The sequence below is a fragment of the Vicia villosa genome, linkage group LG7 (genome assembly GCF_029867415.1).
Source record: "Vicia villosa cultivar HV-30 ecotype Madison, WI linkage group LG7, Vvil1.0, whole genome shotgun sequence".
Lineage (NCBI taxonomy): Eukaryota > Viridiplantae > Streptophyta > Magnoliopsida > Fabales > Fabaceae > Vicia > Vicia villosa.
Window position 1 is genome coordinate 107,305,811 of NC_081186.1, and position 21,050 is coordinate 107,326,860.

The following is a 21,050-nucleotide window of genomic DNA, read 5'->3' on the forward strand; positions in this document are numbered from 1 at the left end:
TTTATTAAATTAGAAATTTTAATTTATTAATTTTAAATTAAATAATATTAAAAATAACTTAATCCATCTAAATGGTTAAAAAAGTAACATATTATAAAAATTTCACATTGTCAAATAAAATAAAATAAAAAAATGGAGCCACTTATTTACAAAATTTGAAATAAAACTGTTGGAAAAAAAAAAGAAAAAAACACAAAATGGCACATGCCTGAAGAAAAAATGAATAACAAAAAGCATTTTTTTTAATATTAGCATTCCAATAAGGGTTTAACCAAACACATCAAAGAAAAACGCTAATTTTCCCTTCCCGCCCTGAAAAATCAGTATCAGTGTGGGTTTTGGGTTTCTAGAGCGACCAAAATCACAATGGACGAAGAAATGTCAATGGCTTCTCCTTTCTTCGATCCTCAAGACCTCTCTGCACGAGAGTTTCGCAGATACGGGTAACCTTTTCTTCGTCTTATTCCCAATCGAATGTCCCAGTTTTCATCGAGTTAGGGTTTATGCCTTTATAACTGATGCTAGGTTAGGGTTGTAGAATTCACTAGTTAATTGTTATTGCCACTTCGACATTGAATAAAGTTTAGCTTATATGTGATGATATAAATGAGTTACTTAATTTTGTAGCTCTGAAATTTTAACTCACTTAGATTTGTTGTCGTTGCTGTACTTCACTTGAAGATTATTCTGCATCATTTGAAGTTCATTTTGAGCTAGAGAATTTTCACATCTTCTCTGATTGTATTTATTAAATTTATGTGTCAACATTCTGTTATGCAATTTTTTTTGCAGGAAGAGGCACTTAAATTCAGGCGATACAGTTCAGCCAGATTACTCGGCTTCCAAGCTAAGTGAAAGTGGGCTGTTTTACGATGGACAAAACATCCATAGTCCTACTAATGCCGCCCTTATTCTTGAAAATATTAAACAAGAGGTTGAGAGTCTTGATGCTGATTATTTGGATGATAAGTCTTTGTATTCCTCTAGAAGGAGGTTGTCTGCTGATGTTCCTGGTATCCCTGGCATGGATGATGGTTTTGACTCGGGACGGTATTCGTTAAAGGTTTGCAAGCAAGAAGGCGACTCGTTGGGAGATGATGTGGAGAATATATTTAATTTGTTTGCTTCTCTTTTTGATTCTTCTTTGACAGGTACTGTAAGTATATTTATTTATTTATATATCATGGTTTTTAGAAAGATTTATGTTCTTTATCTTCTTCTTACTATTAAATTTGGATAAGAAAAGTTATTTTCAAGATTGAATTTCCACACGGTACAAGCTTGTATTGCTTTTGTTTGTTTGAAATTTGTTGGAACATAGGAGTAGAGACATTCTTTCCCTGTTAGTAGTAAAACTCTGATCTAACAAAGATACAAGAAAATCCATCTCCATATTTGCTGCTCATTTTAGTTGATCTACCATTCCATAAAATGGTTCTTGAAATCATATCTGTGTACCCTCGGTGCAAGTGCATTTTTGTTTCTTTCCCAGGGAAAAAAGAATATTGTGATTTTGATTTTATTGTAATTTTTCCGCAGGAATGATGCCTATTCCTGATCTGATACTAAGATTTGAGAACGAGTGTCGAAACGTTTCAGAATCTATCAGGTTTGTTTGCTATTAGTCGGTGTAATCATTTGTTTAAAAATTTTATCATGCAAACTTCATGACATACATGCATGAGTAATTTTATTACCTCATGATTGGCATACAGGCTCTATATCTTGACATTTATGTCTACCATCCTTGTGATCGAGAGACCTAAATTCATTTTAGGCTGTTTTAGCTTTAGACTTCATTATTTGCGTATTTATTAGTTTATTCATTTATTGGAATTATCGCGTGGATTTTCTATTTCTTAAATTTTGTATGCTGGGAAAATGAAGGAAAATGTTTGAGAAAATCAGAGAGTTTCTGTATCGAACTGAGAAAGTAAAACTGAATTGAATCTCATAACTGAATATACTTAGCAAGACTATCTATAGAGATATATGAGGCAAATGCAAATTATTAAATACATTGGCAATGGGTAAGATTTTGCTATGTCTTTCCAGAAACTCAGGTGCTCACTGTTGTTCAATACTGCTGCTGTTTTGTATCTATATTTGAAGAAATACGAATGATATACAAAAGGATTGCATGGTCATTGTTTTCGAGTGTAAAATCCTAGTTTGCTGCAACTTAAAGAAGAAATTTTACGGTGATTGTCAGCATAGCTTCTTTTGTTTGTTGTCTTGTGGCATGTCCATTTATCACGATGTCCTCCTTCAATGCTTCTCTCATGTTCCTTAATAAATTCTTATTATATTAGGGGACAATGATGGTTATCCTAAACTCTTAAAGCTACACTGGAGGGTGGATAAAATGAATATGTATAGTGTATACTTGAATATTACAAAATTACTTTGATGGTAATATGATCTTGGCCTTTCATCTACAGGTATGGCTTGAACATAAGGCATCGAGTTGTCGAGGATAAATTAATGAGGCAGAAGGCTCAACTCCTGCTTGATGAGGCGGCAACATGGTCTCTCCTGTGGTTCCTTTATGGGAAAGGAAATATATTGCTATCCTTGGATGCTCTGTTTTTAAGGATTAATTATGTCTCCTCCATCCTTGTTTCTTCTATTATGTCTGCTTTTTTATGTCCGTTTCCTTAAGTTTACTGACCCATATCATACTCATTGACTAACACAACACCACTGATGTTTTGGCTTACTGTTTTGATCGTCATGCTATTTAATTCAACATATTGAAAACTTAACACAATATTGAAGGCTATCCTTATTTCAATCTTGAGATAGAGTTTGCATGTTGGTTGAATCTATTAGTATTTACTACTAATTCACCAACGTTGAATAAATATCAAAGTTTGCTCAGGAGGAAATCATTTTCCCCATATGCGAATGGAGACATAGTTTTGAATAGAGTGCCTCTATAGCTTATGTCCATAATTCAGTTCTACACTTTCTTTGGATTACTTTGGGTTCTCTTATGCTGATACTTTTAAAAAAACTTAACTAAAACTTTTTCTTTTTTCTTTTACAGTGACGGAAGAGCTTTCTAAAGAGCAAATACTGGTAATGTTTGTGTGATACACTTAATGTGACCAGATAATCTCTACCTATCCATGGAGTAGACTTATTGAAATCTATTCATTTCTCACAGGTGACAGGAACATCACATGTAATGGCCTGTGAGTTTGTTGCAGAGGATCACACAGCTCAATTGTGCCTTAGGATGGTTCAGTGGTTGGAAGGTTTAGCTTCTAAAGCACTTGACTTGGAAGCAAAGGTATTATTTTCCTATATTTACTGCATGGAAAGTTTATCTGTTCACAAGTAGCATGTTATTTTTTTATTTTTTTCGAATGATGCCATGAGTGCAAATTTGACCATCTTGAAGGCTGTATGTATGATGCTGCTTCTGATAACTTTTAACAAAAAATTATTGAAGTTAGCAAGGAGGTACGTCCAGACTCCAGAGAGAGGTGAAAATATTAAATCAACAATTAATAGGAAATGCCCAGTCAATTTGTATATTCAAAATGTCTTCTCCTACCCTCCTTTGAGGGCGAATAACAACGTTGAAAATGCAATTATTCATATTAGTCAAATGCATTAAAGTTTTGTAAGTGAAGAACATATGGAATGCGAGTTTTGAAAAGGCACCCAAATATAACTCAAAGATAAAAACTGAAGAGTATACTGTATCCTAAGTCTCAGGGTTTAAATATCTTTAGTCCATTATATGAATTGACAAGGAAATAGGAAAAGTCATTAAAAGGATGTTTGTAGGGGGATGAAATAGAGGAATATTTTTGGGTGTCATTTGTGATTGAAATATATCGCTCAAACTTAAAGGAGAGGTTTACCGCATAGCTATAAGACCTGCATTATTGTGTGAAATTGAGTGTTGGATGTCAAAGAGTAGGGCTGTGCACCAATAACTAAATTATGAGAATCAATCCACTTTTTTTTCTTCTTCTGGTTTTTAAACCATACCATTTGTCCTAAAACCCGTAACCTATGTTAAATGGTTTCAAGTTGGTTCCTAACTGACTTTTATTAAAAACCGGTTTTAATGTATATTTGTTTATAAAACCTGTTCATATATTTTATTTAAGTAATTGGTTTTCATAGAAACTGATTAATTTATTTTTTTTAAGCGACACATCTGTTTACTTTTATATATTAAAAAGGACATTTAACAAATAAAGAAAATTAAAGAAAAATTGCATTACTAAAACAAAATTAAAGAAAAATTAGAATACATTATCAAATGAAAATAAAAAATATTTATCAAAGAAAATAAAATTAGAAGTAATACGGTTTAAGAGAAAACAGTTAATTTTTTTAAAATAATTTGAAAAATTAAGAACTAAAACCCATCTCAACTAAACAAAATCACAATTAAATTTTATTAAAAAAATACAAAAAATGAATGGGGAAAAAGCCATAAACAAAGTAAGTGTCTGATTTAAACAATTCATTGCCTTCCTCGTCGTCTTCAGTGCAATTACTGTCTGTGTTCCTCATTGTCGTCATTGTGATTACAGTCTGTGTGTTCCTCGCCGTCGTCAATACGATTACCGTATCTGTGTGTTCCTTGTTGTCGTCATTGCGGTAGTCACAGTTACCGTCGTTACTACCTGCACGACACTGAAAACAGTAACTATTCAACAAAGAACTCATATGCTGTGTTCGGTCAGCATCGATATTGCTGACAAGAATAAACAGGAAGAAGATCTCGTCGGAGAGAATGAACACGACCCAAATCTTGTTGGTGGGAAGGAACAGGAACTGGATCTTGTCGGAGGTATATTGAGAGGAAGCTGAAATTGAAGGCCTTGTTAACGGGGTGATGGAAGTTGAATGACATTGACAAAGATCTTGGTGTTGAAATTGATATTAGTTGAGCAATGAAGTAGCTGTAAAAAGGCATAATGAAGCCATTGGCAATTAGAAAATTAGGTTAACCAATTAGAAAAGTGGCCGTGAATGGCGTTGCATAACTTTTGTCTAATTCAAGATTACTAATGTTTTCATGTTCTCTTATAAACAGAACCGTCGAAGCATGGTAGACTAAATGGAGGATAATTAAATGGCTTGGAGGGAGAGGGAAACTAATTAAAGATATGAAGTTGACTTATATAGGCATGGTCTATGAAAGAGTATTATAACGTTAATTGGACTAATATTTACCATGCCACCAAGGGGGAAAAGGCATTGTTGTTATTGTAGGGACTAAATTGACAAATTTTCATATACTTTAGGGACTAAATTGGCAAATTTCATATACTTTTGGGACTACTTATCATCTCCCCTAGCTGCCTTAATAGCAATTTGTGACAACTTTGGGCTCCCTTCATTGCAGCCATCACCACCTTCATTGTTGGCTCTGAGGGGGTGTAGTTCTACATTGCCAAGAGATATCATAATCTTAATTGTACTTCTAAGGCTTGGGCAGTATTTACCTTTCATGCCAATTTTATGAGATTGAATTAGGTCAAAGAGGAGTGCTATCAAATTACTCTCAAACATACTCTCAAATTGATCAAAATTCAAATGAGTCTCACTAAACCATGTAGGTCCCACATTAATTTAATGGGATGCATTTGAGTTTCAACCAATTAGAGAGCCTGTGTTGAGAAGAGTGTGTTATCATAATTCATAAGTCTAAAGTCCAAATTTTAAGATGGTATCAAAACTTTTCCTACATCTTTTGTTGGGCTTGCTGCATCTGCTTCGTCCAAGCTTCGGGTGCAAAGCCCTAGGTGTGAGAGAATGTTTTGGTAATCCTTCTTAATTGCAGTCTGCTCCTATAATTTTTATATGGCGCTGATATTCCTCATCTTACAAGCCAAAACAGTTTTGTGGGGTTGAGTTAGACCTAAAACCCAACTTTTAGACACTGCAAAAGTTAGTGCATGTTTGGGGTGCATTTTTCACGTATGGTAGAGTCCTCATTTTATAAGCCAAATCGGTTTTGTGTGAGTTTAAGCCCAAAATCCAATTTTTTTAACACTGTACAGGTTAGTGCTCGTAATTGTTTGGAGTGTGTATATATATACTGGCTTGGAGTATCAACAAGTCGCAATTTTGGTCGTTTTGAAAATAATAAAAGGGAAAGGGTGAATATGTTCTCGAGTAAAACCTTTTATTGTTTTCCTGGTCTAAGTATTTTGTCTAATTGAACATTAACTATTTTGGCTTTCCTTTACATTTATGCAGGTGCGTGGATCTCATGTTGGTAGTTATCTCCCCAGCAGTGGTGTTTGGCATCATACTCAACGTTACCTGCAAAAAGCAACTTCTGACCGGAACGTTGTTCATCACCTGGACTTTGATGCTCCGACTCGAGAAAATGCAAATGTTTTGCCCGATGATAAAGTATTGTATTGCAATGTTTTTTTTACAGCTTTACTTGGGTGTACCAATAAAGCTTTATAATAGATATGCTAGTCTATATGACTTGTGTATTTAGCTTTAGAGTTATTATATTTTAATCTAAATGGTGAAATGTATTTAGTCGTATAAAATCACGACTTTTCAAGCTTATTCCCTATATAAATTTATTCAGTTTTAGTCTATTTTGAAAACTTTATACAAGATAAGATTTCTTTTAGTCCCTTTAGAGACTAAAAAACTGTCCTTATAAAAGCAAAACAGAAACTAAAATTGAATAAAATTTATGTAGGGACTAGACTTTAAATGTGTTTATTTTGTAAGGATTAAATATATATATTTGTCAGGAATCGAAATAAGTATACTTAATACCTTAAAGTTACATAAGATGTCATATAATTGGTTATTGAAATTTAATGGCTTAAGTATCCTCATGATAGATAGTTCTGTAACCAGTTACCCATCAATGTTTAAGGGTAGATGATAAGTTTAAAGAGCCTGCACTTGCTATTGGACGTGGTTTTCTGTTTTAGTTTTTGATGATCAAATAGATGAGCGAGTCTACCTGTCTATGGATACTGTTCCAATAAAATCTTGAATGTCATTGATGTTTATCGTTCTGGATACAGAAACAAGATGAATCTCTTCTAGAGGATGTATGGACTCTTCTAAGGGCTGGAAGGCTAGAAGAGGCGTGTGGACTATGCCGATCTGCTGGACAGGTGAGCATAACTTTGATATGATAAGATTAGGACTTCATAGTCCATAGTTCAACAATTAATATCTGAATATTTTCTTGTAGCCATGGAGAGCTTCCTCTTTGTCTCCTTTTGGAGGTTTGAGCCTGTTTCCTTCTGCTGAAGCTCTGGTGAAGAATGGTAAAAGTAGGACTTTGCAAGCTGTTGAATTTGAAAGTGGCATTGGTCATCAGTGGCATCTTTGGAAATGGGCTTCCTATTGTGCATCAGAGGTAGTGGCAATATGTTACACTGATCAAACAAACAATTCTCTTGCTGTTTGATTCATGTTTGTGCTGTTTACTTCTTTATTAACTAATACCCTCCTTTCCAGGTTTTCCGTGCTTTCAAAGATTGTTTTTATTTTATAAAAATTAATAACTTCAATTTGGCCCTTTATTTTGTAGAAAATAGCAGAGCTAGGTGGAAAATATGAAGCAGCTGTTTATGCTGCCCAATGCAGCAACCTCAAACGGATGCTTCCACTATGCACAGACTGGGAGGTATTTTTTTCTTATATTTATTTACTGCAAAAGTTTTCATTCATTCATTCATGCAATGATCCTTAAGAAAAAACCTTCAAGATTCATACTTATATTTTGTGTGTCTGATTGGGAAGCTTTTAGAACAGAGAGATAGTTAAACTAAGTGAAAAGGACTGTAAATCTCACATCCTTTTTTATCATCCTACATTCCTTGTTGGAAACTTGAACTTGATTTACAGTACAACATCTAACATTTGCAGTCAGCATGCTGGGCAATGGCGAAGTCTTGGCTAGATGTGCAGGTAGACTTGGAAGTCACTCGTTCACTGCCTGGAGGAGTTGATCAACATAGAACTCTTGGAGATGTAATTGACCGAAGTCCTGGGCAAGTTGATACTTCCTTTGATCCTTCAAATGGACCTGAAAATTGGCCAATTCATGTTTTGAATCAACAACCACGACAACTTTCATCTCTTCTGCAAAAACTTCATTCGGGGTAACTGTACAGTTCTTATCACGGTTGTAGCCTTTGTTTTGTTGTTGTCTATTACATATCTGTTTTGTTTCTATTTTAGGGAAATGATCCATGAAACTGTTATGCGGCAATGCAAGGAGCAACAGCGACAACTCCAGGTATTTCTGTAAAAAAATTCATTGGAGTTTCTTATCATCATATTTTGAAGTAGTTTTTCATATTCCAACATTTAAGAGCGTTTTATCTATAATTAATATTAAGGAAAAATAAATAAGGAATCAGTAATGGGGTTTCTCAATTCCAAATATTATGTAAACGTGCAACAGTTCATGGTAAGACAGAGCCCTTTACTTAAATGATGTGATCCTTAGCTATTCTGTTTGCAATTTTTTATGTATAAAAAGAAAACAAATGGTGCAACTACTTTTGATACAGAGAAGAAAAATCATTTTCTTTACTCTTTTGATCTTTCTATATTTATATGTTACTGATGTCCTAAGTTGTATGTTGCCTGTAGATGACCTTAATGCTAGGGGACATACCACGTGTACTAGACCTTATATGGTCATGGATAGCACCTTTGGAAGATGATCAGAATGTATTTAGGTAAGTTTTTGTACTAGTTCTCTTTCCCAGGTTCACAATTCTGTGTCTTCTGATAGGCATGTAAAAGTCTTTGGTTGTAAGAAGTCACAACTTGCATTACGTGATAATACTGTATCAAGAAATTTAATCTAGATTATGATCTGAGCAAAACAGGTAGAACATGAGTATATTTTGATCCATGTATCAGACACCACTTAGTGAGATAAAGCTTGGTTGTTGATGTTATAACAAATATGCTCATGTTGTACGTGTTTTGGTCTGATCAAACAACACCGTAATGTTCTTTCATATTGTATATTTATTGATAGAAAAAAAATATCGAAGAGAAAGGGGAGTTCTCAAAAAGGGGATTTCATAATAAAAAAATGAAGGGTCTGATGGAAATATTTCTAGTTGGGATTAGGAGATAAGGTTTTGCAAAGGTGTGCTGTTCTTGCAGATGTTGGGTGCTTTTAGTTGGAGTATAAGGTGAATTATTTACCTGCCTTTCCTTCGGGCCAGAGCTTACTATTACTAGGATTTACTTTCCTTGTTAGCTTTACCAATGGATTGGAGGATTTGTTGTACTGTTGTGCAATTGCTATTAAAATTGTACCTGGTTTTGAGTATCCTTTCAGAAGGCCTTCCAATTGATGGCAATCAGTTGACCACATTTTTTGTTCCTCTCATAGGCCTCACGGAGATCCTCAGATGATTCGATTTGGTGCACATCTAGTCCTTGTGCTTAGATATTTACTCGGCGATGAAATGAAGGGTGCTTTCAAGGAGAAGATTCAGAGCGTTGGTGACCATATTTTACACCTGTAAGTAATTTTATATGAAGTTCTGCACTTTACTTTTCTTGAATAATAATAATATTATTCAGAGGGAAAACTGTATTATTGCACAACTTTCTAGTATGTTGTGATGCATGGGTACTTCTAAAATGGTGAAGTACCGGTACCGGCTACACGTACCGTACTCGTGGTACTTCTTTTTTCTCATTATACGGTTGAATGAAATTTATGATTTTTTCATATATCAATTTAGTATATTTATGTATTTTAATTTGTTATCGTATCTTAACACTACTTTTGATTTTTAAAACGTTAGTTCTCTACTCATACATTTTATAAAAGAACTTCTATTTTTTATCAATGTACCAGTACCCACACCGAGTACCATACCTGTACCTATGCATCATATTTGTGTTGGAGCTGAAAAACTGTGTAATGTATTAAATGAAATGAAAATTTGCTTCTCTACTATGATTGATTGATTTGGAAAAATTAGGTATGCCCAATTTCTGTTTTCAAAGGAGCATGAGGAGTTGGTGGGCATATATGCTTCTCAGCTTGCACGTCACCGTTGCATAGACCTCTTTGTTCACATGATGGAACTTAGGCTGCAAAGCAGGTATAATTGATGTCTCCTTCTGTCTGCCCTTTTTTAATGAGATAATCACATGATTCTCTTTGATGAAGGATCTGATTACACTTTTATTGATGTTACCGTAACATTTATTTGTTGCATGGTGGGTCTCATGACGGGTCTCTAATCAAGGTCTGCCACAATAGGTAGAAAAGAAGCAAGGGTAGGTTGGAAAATATAATGAAGGAGTCCGTCGTGCATGTTTTTAACACTTATTTGGCTGATTGAATAAATAGGGAGGAAAGAAGCAAGAGATAAGTAAATTGGAAGAAGAAGAGTAAATGAAGAGAAGTTACGAGGAAAACATGTATTATTTGGATGAATAGAAATGAGAAAAGAGAGGAATAGGTAAAAAAAATTATTTGCTTGTTTTGACGAGTAGTAAGTAAAAAATAATTGAGAAACATGTTTTTCCCTTGGACAGACTTGGTAGCTTGCAGTGTTATCAAATTGCCCCGCTATGGCGGATATACATGGCGGTTTTTGGGCTCGCCGCAATGGTAAATATTGGCCGCTATTGCGGGTTTTTCTGCCATTATCCGCAATAATGGCGCCGCAAAGCGGCCGGTTTGGTGGGATTTTGTCTCTCCACCATGGACCGCCGTCTGCTGTCAATAACATTGGTAGCTTGTAAATAAGGCCGGAGGGAGTATAAGTTAACAGCTGACTCTACTTGCTCTGAGGATAAGTCATTTTATCCAGGAAGAATCAACATATATTTATTATATTTTAACATTCTTATATAAAAATTCTTTATGAGAGAAACACAGTTTTATGATTGAGAGCCCAATTCTTCTAAAGCAAAAAAAAAAAAAAAGCAGCAAACAACAAAGACTTATAGAGCATCCAGTTCCTTTGCATTAAATGAAACTACTTAAATAAGGCCATGATTTGAATCCTACCCAGGGATAAGAAAGCAAGTGTGCACCATAGACGAGTATTTGCATGAAAAAAATAAGGAAGATATAGCAGTTAATTCAAACAATTAGAATAGTTAGTTAGGGGGGATTAATTAGATAAATTAATAAGGGGGACTATGGGTCGGGGGTTCATTCAGGGAATTGTGTTTTTTGGAGAATTGGAGAAGATCTTAGATGTGAAAAGGTAACTGTTTATAAAGGGGATACCTTTGGAGGAGAAGTTTATCTTGTTTTTTCATATACAATCAAGCAATTTCTTCTTTATTTCCATTGTGGTTTTGTAACTAACTCCTATGTTGTTTGTTTAATTCAACAGTGTACATGTCAAATACAAGATATTCCTTTCTGCTATGGAATATTTACCATTTTCTTCGATGGATGAATCTAAGGGTAGTTTTGAAGACATTATTGAAAGGTAACTCGGCTTTATTTAGAATATCTATGAAATCTTACTCAAAAAGATGTCCAGGTGCATATGAAGCATTTGCCTTTCTTAATAAATCTATTTGAAACAGGGTTTTGTTGAGATCTCGAGAGATCAAGATTGGCAAATATGATAATCTGTCAGATGTTGCAGAACAGCACAGACTGCAGAGTCTAGAAAAAGCTAAAGTCATCCAGTGGCTTTGCTTCACACCACCCTCAACAATTACTAATGTCAAAGATGTTAGTAAAAAACTTCTTCTTCGAGCATTGGTACATAGGTAAGTAGTGCATCAAATTGGATTGTTTAATAAACCATGCTTGTGAAGGTGAAACAATTGAAAGAAGTGAAACTTGGGAGTGTTTGCCATTTCACCATCTAATTGTTGTACACATGTTTTCTTTTCTTCATATTTTGTCAATGTTGATGCCTATTCTCATTTGTAGTTGGCTTTTGATCCCAACTATTGGGAAAAAAAAGACTCTTGTTGTGTTGTTGTTACATTTTAAAGTATGAATATTTGAATTTTGAAGTACTCCCTCCGTCCCACAATGAGTGACCCATTTGGAATAAAATGATGTCCCAAAATGAAGGACCCATTTCAATTTCCAATACACTTTTTCCAATTTTACCCTCTAATTAATAAAAGTTTCATCATTTCCAAGACATAATAAGGGTAGTGTAGTAAAAATACTATTATCTCTCTTACTTTTAACCACTTTTCTTAATATGTGTGAAATGGTGGGCTGAGTCACTCATTGTGGGACGGAGGGAGTATCAAATAAGAATCTGATCTTTCCAGTCCCCCTGTTGGCTGTTAGTGCACATGTTTTTAACTTACTGGAAGTATAATGCATTCCTGCAATTTTGCCATTCTAGTTTAATTTTCACCTCATTCTGAATTTTAACCTTTTTTCCCTTCCATATAGCAATGTACTCTTCAGGGAGTTTGCCTTGATTTCTATGTGGAGAATACCCGCTATGCCCATAGGTGCCCACACAGCTCTTGGTTTTCTTGCTGAACCCTTGAAACAACTTGCAGAGACTCTTGAGACCTCCGAGGATCAAAATGTTTTTGAGGATCTAAGGGAGCTCGAAGAATGGGTATACTGACTTACACCTGCCCAATTTAGTTATTAAAATTCACTCGCGATTTTTTTTTGGATTGACTATAGTTCTTTATTCACTTTTCATTTCTAGCGTGAGTATTACTCCTGTGACGCAACCTACCGCAATTGGCTTAAAACTGAATTAGAGAATGCAGAAGTTTCTGTCTCTGAATTGTCACTAGAGGAAAAGGAAAGGGCTATTTCAGCAGCCAAGGAAACACTAACTGCGTCTCTTTCACTGCTAGAAAGTAAGTTTGCAACCTTGCACACAACCCATGATGTGAGGAAAATGTCCAAAAACTTTAGTGACACATCAATCATGAAACTTCTAGTTTGCCGTGTTTTTGAAAATGACTTAGTTGACATGTTAGCCCCTTACTTATTTGTGATTCTCTTTTATATAGGAAGTGAAACGCCGTGGCTGGCTTCTATTGATAATATATATGAATCTGCTGAACCTGTTTTCCTTGAACTTCATGCAACGGCAATGCTCTGCCTGCCATCTGGAGATTGTTTATGTCCAGATGCCACTGTATGCACCACACTGACAAGTGCACTCTACTCTTCTGTTGGTGATGAGATTGTCTCAAATCGACAACTAATGGTACGATTAATCAATCATTGAAAGTTTAAGCAGGCAAATATCATTGTAATAGTGATTATCTTAAATTGTCAGCTTATTGCATAGTAAACCTTAGCTTGATGGGGAGGGAGTTGCTAGAAATCAAGAAAATGACTCATATCATTATTGTATCTTTATTTAGAGTATTTTAGACAAGATCTGAAAGAACCCCAAAATTAAGAGAATAGGAGATAGTGTTACTCTAGGTTGTTAATCTTGGATAGCGGCGCGTAGTGCCAGACCCCTAAAATGCTATAATAGCATGGCAGATAGCGGGATGACCGCTATTGAGAAAGTAAAAAACAATGTACATAGTAAACATAAATTCCAACAACATACATAAATACTTAAATAGAAATTGCAACATCTCATGACTCATTAAAATCAATTTATAAAAGTATTCATGCACAACATTATCATCCTCATTAATATTAACCCTAGACATTGACGCATCAGTAGCTGAGGCAAACATGAAGAAGCAGAGGGAGGAGAGCAATGAAGAAGTGGATGAAAACGACGAATACAGAAGACGCAGTGGAAGTGTCGCAGGGGAGTACCATGTAGAAAAAAAACGGTGAAACTAAAGAAGCATAACACATGGGGTTAAATATCAGACCAACAGGGCTTACGATTTTGCTCTAAATTGAGAAGAGCAGCCATCAAACTGGGATGGCACCGCTATTGCGCCGCTATGATAGGGCTTTTAGCGACCGCTATGACAGCTATTGTCAGTAGCGCTTTGCAGACCAATAGCGTAGTGGTGAGGGGCCGTGCCGTTACGCTATGCGGCTATAGCGCGCTATTGATAACCTAGGTATTACTGATAGAAAAAGAGATGTATTACAGAGATATTGCTCCTAAAAAGAGACAAATCTCTCTTTGTCCAACCTTTACTTTTTGAAAATGAAAAAAAGTGATTGTAGGAAAAGTAGGGTAACGCCGTTATGTTTTATTCATCAGTCAGAGACTTCTTATAAAGAGAGATTATAATAAATTATGATAAATTCTCAACGAGAATTGTAGGAAACAAATAACAGGAAAATAGTAAACAAATAATAGGAAATACCGCTCACTATTATAAGCAAAAAAAGGCATAGAGTCATAGTCACTACTATAAGCAAAAATTAGCTACATTTGTGCTATGCTATTTAATTTTATTAGTATTTCTAATATGTCCTTCATTTAATTCAAAAACACTTGACGTGAGTTGTTGAGTGAGCTTTGTCATTAATATCAACAAGGGCACTTTAGTAAATTTGACTTGTGTTTTACATGAAATCTATAATGTTAATGGCACTTCACTAACTTTCTCAGTCACGGCGAAGTTAGCTGGCCTTCTACCACTCATTTGTGTTTCTTTCAATAGATCTAGAATGTATTTCTGTTGCGAAACCATTTTTCGACCGAGCAACCTCCATACCAAGAAACTATCTAAAGTGTCCTATATCTTTGATTTCAGAGTCTGCAGCTAGTTTCTCTTTTACTCTTCCCATTTCAATCACATTATCTCCACTGAGGACAATATCATTGACAGAGAAAATCAAAGCAGCAGATTTTCTAGTAGGGAAGAGTTTTATGAATAAAGCATGGTCAGCTTGTCCTTAAATGTACTCTTTTTTTTTTCATAGACTGAGTGAACCTTTCAAACCAAGCTCTCAGAGATTGCTTTAAGCCATAGAGAGCCACCACTGCCCCTAGGGCTGTGACCTTGTCTGCCAGTGCCGTTGGTGACAACTGGTCAGCTGCCAGTGCTATTGCTGTCGTCCATTACTTCGGTCCATCACCACTGCTAGGGGCTCTCATGTAAGTTGTCTTCAGCAACAGGTCTTGTGTGGTTGTTGTATTCCATGCATGTTTTAAAGGATCCTATATCTTTTTACACACCATTATTAGGGTGAAAGAAAAACAGGTCGCAAAATGGGTTAGGTCGTGTACTGCTTTACAGCTAAAACCTAGAGCTCGGAATTCCATGCGGAAAAAGTTGGATAGTGCTGTTGTGTTGTATTCATCAGTCAGTGACTCCTTATATAGAGATTACAATAAATTTTAATAAATTCTCAATAAGAATTCTAGAAAATAATCCTTCCTCCCATTCCTATATCTTACCAACATCACTCCCCATATTATATATAGGCTTGGGTAACTGACTAATTACCTATTTGGGCCCACATTTACATATGGCATCCTAACAATATCGAAAGGGTGGTTTCCATATTTCATGGTATTTCACATTTATGTTTTTATATTTAATTAGGATTAAGAGTTCAGTATTAGTCAAAATGGGAGTTATTACTTTGTAGTTTGTATTTTGTATCACATCCTTAACAACAATATCAATATAATTTATCATTCTAAATATTTATTTTCCCCACTCTATACCTAAACCGGCCCTATAATTACAGCAGTATTTACATCTGATCAGTGTCTACCATGTATTGGTTCTATAAATAGTTATTCTTCATATCATTTTATATTCAGATAACACATTTTTTAGACTCAGGATTACAATCTGGTAATATCAGATTTCTGTCCAAGGAGGCGTACTCCCGACAAACCCTTTTATACTATTTCCATATTTTTCCTTCCAACCAGACAAAAAAGAGAAAAATATTTCTATTTCAGTGGATGTATATTATTTTGATGATTTCCTTCCATTTCTTCAATATTTTTGCTTTTTTTTCTTCATCTTCTAATGAACTTCTTAGTCCTTTTAATAATTTTTTTTATGAAAGATAATGGACATGATTATGTATAAGTTAAAATAATGAATGCTTTGTTGCTTTAAGAGGAGAGAAAATTTGCTAAAGAGCCGATGAAACAATTCAAAGACCTGATTGTTATAAAATTTGATCGATATTATATGATATTAGAACACACTTGTTGAAGTCATAATCACTTTTACCGGAATCGCTGAGATGCGAGACTGAGTCTTCCGATCATGTGCTCTGGAATTTGGGTTCTCGATGGGGCAAACCACATGTGAGCTTAATTATTAGAGTGACGACAAAGAGGAACTAGCCTCTCAATTTTAATCACATAAAGGGTGAAAGTAAATTCTTTCAAGCAATTCAAATAAAATCTAATGCTTTGCTTAGCAAGCTTACCCTTCTCTTACAAAATTAATAGTTATCTTCTACTATGCTTACAGTTTAATACTTTGCAGGTGAAAGTTTCTATATCTTCAAAGGACAATTATTGCATTGATATTGTTCTTCGTTGCTTAGCAATAGATGGTGATGGAATTGGACCCCATGATTTCAACGACGGTGGTATTCTTAGCACCATTATGGCTGCTGGTTTTAAAGGTAACTGTTAGAATATTATAAGATATTTTGTAATATTCTAATTATATTATAAAATATCTGTAACAATATTATTGAACTACATATAGCAATATGAGCTTCTCAATTTAGTCCATGGAAATTTTTTCGCAAGGATGTGCATCATTTAGGTCTTTTCTTTCTTGGACCAAATTTCGGTGGCCAGCTTTGGTAGTTTGATTTAATTTTTATGACTGCAATCTTTCTCCTATTTGGTGAATTTCTTGATGCATAAATCCTTTTTATGGAGGTTTCTATGTCTGGGCGGCTGATCTACAATAAGATCAGGTGATTGGGCCTTCTATTTTATGCAAAACTCCATATTTTGAGAGTTGTCTCAATAATATATGCTGTGGGAAAAATGATTAGGAGATGAATATCAGTCGAATGTTATTTCGACTTTTTTTCTTCAGTTATGTGCATTTAGGCAAATATTAAACGATTGGCATCTATTTGATTTAAAGTATCATATTTTTTGAGAGTTTCCCAATTATAAGCGCAGAAAAAACTTATGCGAGAAATACTGTCAATCTGGAGCGTTGTTTTTTCAACTTTTAGTTATAGTGCATCCTATTAATTTCTTTATAAGGTATGCTTATTCTGTGCTTACATGTTTCTACCCTAAAGGACTGTGGCGTGAAGGGGATGCATAAGAAAAGTAAAATAATTCTAGTGCTTAACACTAAACCTTTTGGGATTGAGAGAACTTTCAGGCGGGGGAAAAATATTTTCTGATTTGAAAATTATTGGTGTAAGATGATTATTATATTTTTTTTCTTCCATAAAAGGATATCATACAGTTTTAGGCGTGTTACTATGAGAGACCTGTATAAAAAATGAGTAAAAGATCCAACAAGTTTGTTTACTTCATATTGCAGGTGAGCTTCCTAGGTTTCAAGCTGGAGTTACAATGGAAATATCCCGATTGGATGCTTGGTATTCTGACAAAAATGGCATCTTTGAGTTCCCTGCAACATACATCGTGAAAGGACTTTGTCGCAGGTGCTGTCTCCCTGAAGTCATTCTTCGTTGCATGCAAGTAAGTCAAGATATGGCATTAACATATATTTATCTTTGTGGGCAAACTTACTACAAGGAATTCTTGATGAAAAAATAAATTTAAGTACATCTAACCTCTCAGGAATAGTTGGTTAATAAGAACGTGTAATAAGTTGAGTAGAAAATATTCCCTTTTTTGAAAATTTCACTGATTTATTGTCAAATTTGTCTCACCTACAGGTTTATGCTTCTCTCATGGGATCAGGAGTCCTGCCAGATTCCCACGATAATTTGATTGAACTGGTTGGCAGTTCTGAAACCCGCTTTCTGGACTTGTTCAGTCAGCAACAATTACAGGTAAGATACTATTTCTTCTCAAAGAATTATTAACTTAAAATGTATGTTCAATTTTCATCATGTTTTCTTAATAAGTTCTAAAACATGATTTCTATATTATTGAATGACAGTATTCTAAAAACTAACAAACGAGCCCATTGTCTTATTGATTTCATTGTGATAATGCCACCATAACACTTAGTTATCTTTCACATACACTGCAGTTTTGTCAATTTGGCCTGACTAGATGATTGCCATTTTACTTGTAGGAGTTTTTATTGATGGAGAGGGAATACTCAATCTGCAAAATGGAGCATTCACAGGAATGAGTATCGCCCATTGAGTAGAGCTTTACCCCGTTCTATATTTAGGGCTACAATTTTGAAAAGGATATAATGCTTCTATCAACGCTTGTATTTTGTATATAATGTCTTATTTAAATCATAGTTTTATTTTTCTACTTATTGTCATTGTGTTCTTGAATATTTTTGTTTTCTTGCATATATCCACTGGGCCATAGATATTTTAGACAATTCTATAATGTATGAACGTCATTGATTGTTTTCAGATGTATATTCTTGAGTTTTGTCAATTCTTATATTCTAAAAAAGTTGTCCATGGATTTTAGTCCTCTTCATGTAATTCTATTTACAACTAATAGTTTTACGGTGAATTATGGTGAAAGTTAATATGGTGAACTATATGTATTGTCTATCATGATGAACTAAAAAGTAATCTTCTATTGCAAGTTAAACAAGTTTTTTTTTTTTTTTAATTTAAATAAAACTCTAATACTTTATTGATTTTCTTATAAGAGACAAGAGGAATCAATGTTAACCATTAGATTAGGTAGATGATTTTGATAAATATTTATTGTCTATGTCTGCATTTGACTTTATCAAGATCTTAATTAATTATTTTTTCTTATTATAGAAAGTAACTTTTGTATTAACCTTTAGCAGACCCAATTTCCTTTATGGGCAGTATTTTTTTTTATAAATTTTAAATGCAATCAAAATACCATATACTTATGTAATCAAAATGCCATATATATATATATATATATATATATATATATATATATATAAATCAATTAGACAATACATGAGTGTAATTCAATCAAAATATCATATATTAAGTCAAAATGTAAATCATATATTGTTCACAAAATACAAAAATGGTCAAAATCAAAGAAAAAGTCGATTATTACTATAGGGTATATCTTACCCTCTTGTTTTCCTCCTGTAGTGAAAGTTATTTTGTGCCTCGACTAACATGGCCTTTACAAAGGTCATCCTAGGAGTTTCCTTCCAGAAATTCTTCCCTCTTTCTCTATATTTGCTTATCCAATAGCTGCAATATGTTAACATGTAGGTAACACATTGATATGATCTGCCATAACTTGCTCCCCCTCTAATATCTCCTGATGATATGTGGCCTAGGTGACTCTCACTTTGCATTTCGTGTCACAGAAGGATGCAACACTCTGAAAAATCATTTGACGTTGTTGAATGTAGAATTCCATGGCTGAGGAGCTGACACACTGCGTACATCCTTCCAGACCAGATGATCAAGGTACTTTACAAATATCTCATCAACATCTCTGCGGTAGACTATGGGAGGAACAATAACAACAAGAGCTCTTGGAATACACTACAGATACCCGAATTGATGAATGATTTACTCAGGTAGATGTTGATACATCAACCATGACTTATAAGCCAACCATTTGGAATAAAATGATGTCTCATTGAATGAGTGTATCTCACGGTCATTATCGTACAATGTGAAGTTTATGTCATTTGTCGCGATACAGTCAAGATAGACTCTCATTAACTCAAACACATTATTCCTTCTAAGCAGAGTGAAGGAGCAAACACGTGGCAAAACTTCGCCGTAATCATCCACATATGCCCAATTAGAGAGGTGTGGAAAGTGACGGAGGATCCATGCTTGAAAATGGTTTAAATGGAATATTAGTAACGACAAAGCACATGTGTTATGGAATATTAGTAATAGTAAAAGATGCAAATATATCACTGAAAATAGTGTGTTGCTTGTTGTCATTTGTCTAGTCTTCCATATACAAGCTTCACCTAATTTGGAGTACATGTAAGTCAAACAAGAGCCCCTCCAATTTTACTCAGTAATCCGTGTCAAGTCAATGAAGCATCTTAAAAATACTATAAATTACTAACTTTTGTGAAATCTATAGCTTCAACTATGCCTACAATCTCATATTCTCTATAAGTATGTTTTTCTTAGCTTTAATGCATCCACCTGGCCGCGTTCTCCACCGTTTTCTCCATCAATGTTGTATTGTCCAAAAATGTCTTAGGGTTTTTTTGAATGAAAATGAAAATGTCCAAATGGTAAACGTCAACAACTTTTATTTAAATGTGTTTTCTAATTTAATTTTTACATCAACGTTATGTGAACAATACACGACGATTACATTTGACTTTGATTAACTGAGCTTACAAAAATGACTAACATGACACAATTTGAAGAAATAAGGGACCAAAGATAAAAGACGAAAAAGAGTATTAAGCATACTTATTTCCCACCCTCTCTATCTTTTTGTTGAGTTGGTTTTTTCCGAAAGGTGGTTTTCACATGTTTTAATAGAATAACAGAAAGAAGAGTGATCTTTGTAAGTTGATATCATAAGTTGTGATTAACTTATAAAATTTGCATACATTATGTTTTTATCAAATGTCAATAAAAAAATAAACAAATCAATACATGATTTTTTAGGTTTATCTTGTTAGGCTCTGTGAAATTTATGAGAATTTTATTTTACTAAAAAACAAATTTCAACTAAGCTCATTAATTCACATAAGAATCTTTCATGCTTTTTTTTTCTTTTTTCTTCAATACGAGATCTCGAGTTCAAAAATCACTCTCTTTCTAATGGTTAAAGAGATAAGATGATGAGAAAATCGACAATGAAGATGTTATAAAATCTTCAATATGTGAATGTTTTACTTTGAGAAAAAAAAAGAAATCTGAAATAATAATTTTATATTAATTTATATTTTTATTAGATAATTAAGTTAATATTTTAATAATTATAATATTTAAAATAAATAATTGAAAATAAAAGAAAAAAGGGAAACAGTGTCAACTCCAAATGTTTGGCGATACCATCTTGAAAAGAAAAAAAAAAAAATCATAAATAAGACCAATTGGAAATTGT

General features: G+C 34.1%; 1 protein-coding gene across 2 annotated transcripts; it reads left to right on the forward strand.

Moving 5' to 3' along the window:
- The first annotated feature begins 241 nt into the window (after nt 1-241).
- On the forward strand, nt 242-18,433 carry LOC131616447 (nuclear pore complex protein NUP107). Of its 2 annotated transcripts, none has more exons than XM_058887771.1 (24): nt 242-443; nt 793-1,151; nt 1,540-1,609; nt 2,442-2,555; nt 3,048-3,081; nt 3,170-3,295; nt 6,235-6,393; nt 7,038-7,130; nt 7,211-7,378; nt 7,553-7,648; nt 7,891-8,126; nt 8,206-8,263; nt 8,623-8,711; nt 9,383-9,514; nt 9,984-10,106; nt 11,358-11,456; nt 11,557-11,745; nt 12,395-12,569; nt 12,666-12,822; nt 12,979-13,178; nt 16,360-16,501; nt 17,395-17,555; nt 17,756-17,872; nt 18,121-18,433. In XM_058887771.1, the coding sequence occupies exons 1-24, from the start codon at nt 367-369 to the stop codon at nt 18,178-18,180; spliced, it is 3,234 nt and encodes a 1,077-aa protein (XP_058743754.1). In that variant the 5' UTR covers nt 242-366; the 3' UTR covers nt 18,181-18,433. The 2 variants fall into 2 exon arrangements, with proteins under 2 accessions (XP_058743754.1, XP_058743755.1); XM_058887772.1 differs by lacking the exon at nt 242-443 and adding an exon at nt 2,056-2,201 and having other exon boundaries at nt 1,137-1,151.
- The last annotated feature ends 2,617 nt before the right edge of the window (nt 18,434-21,050 follow it).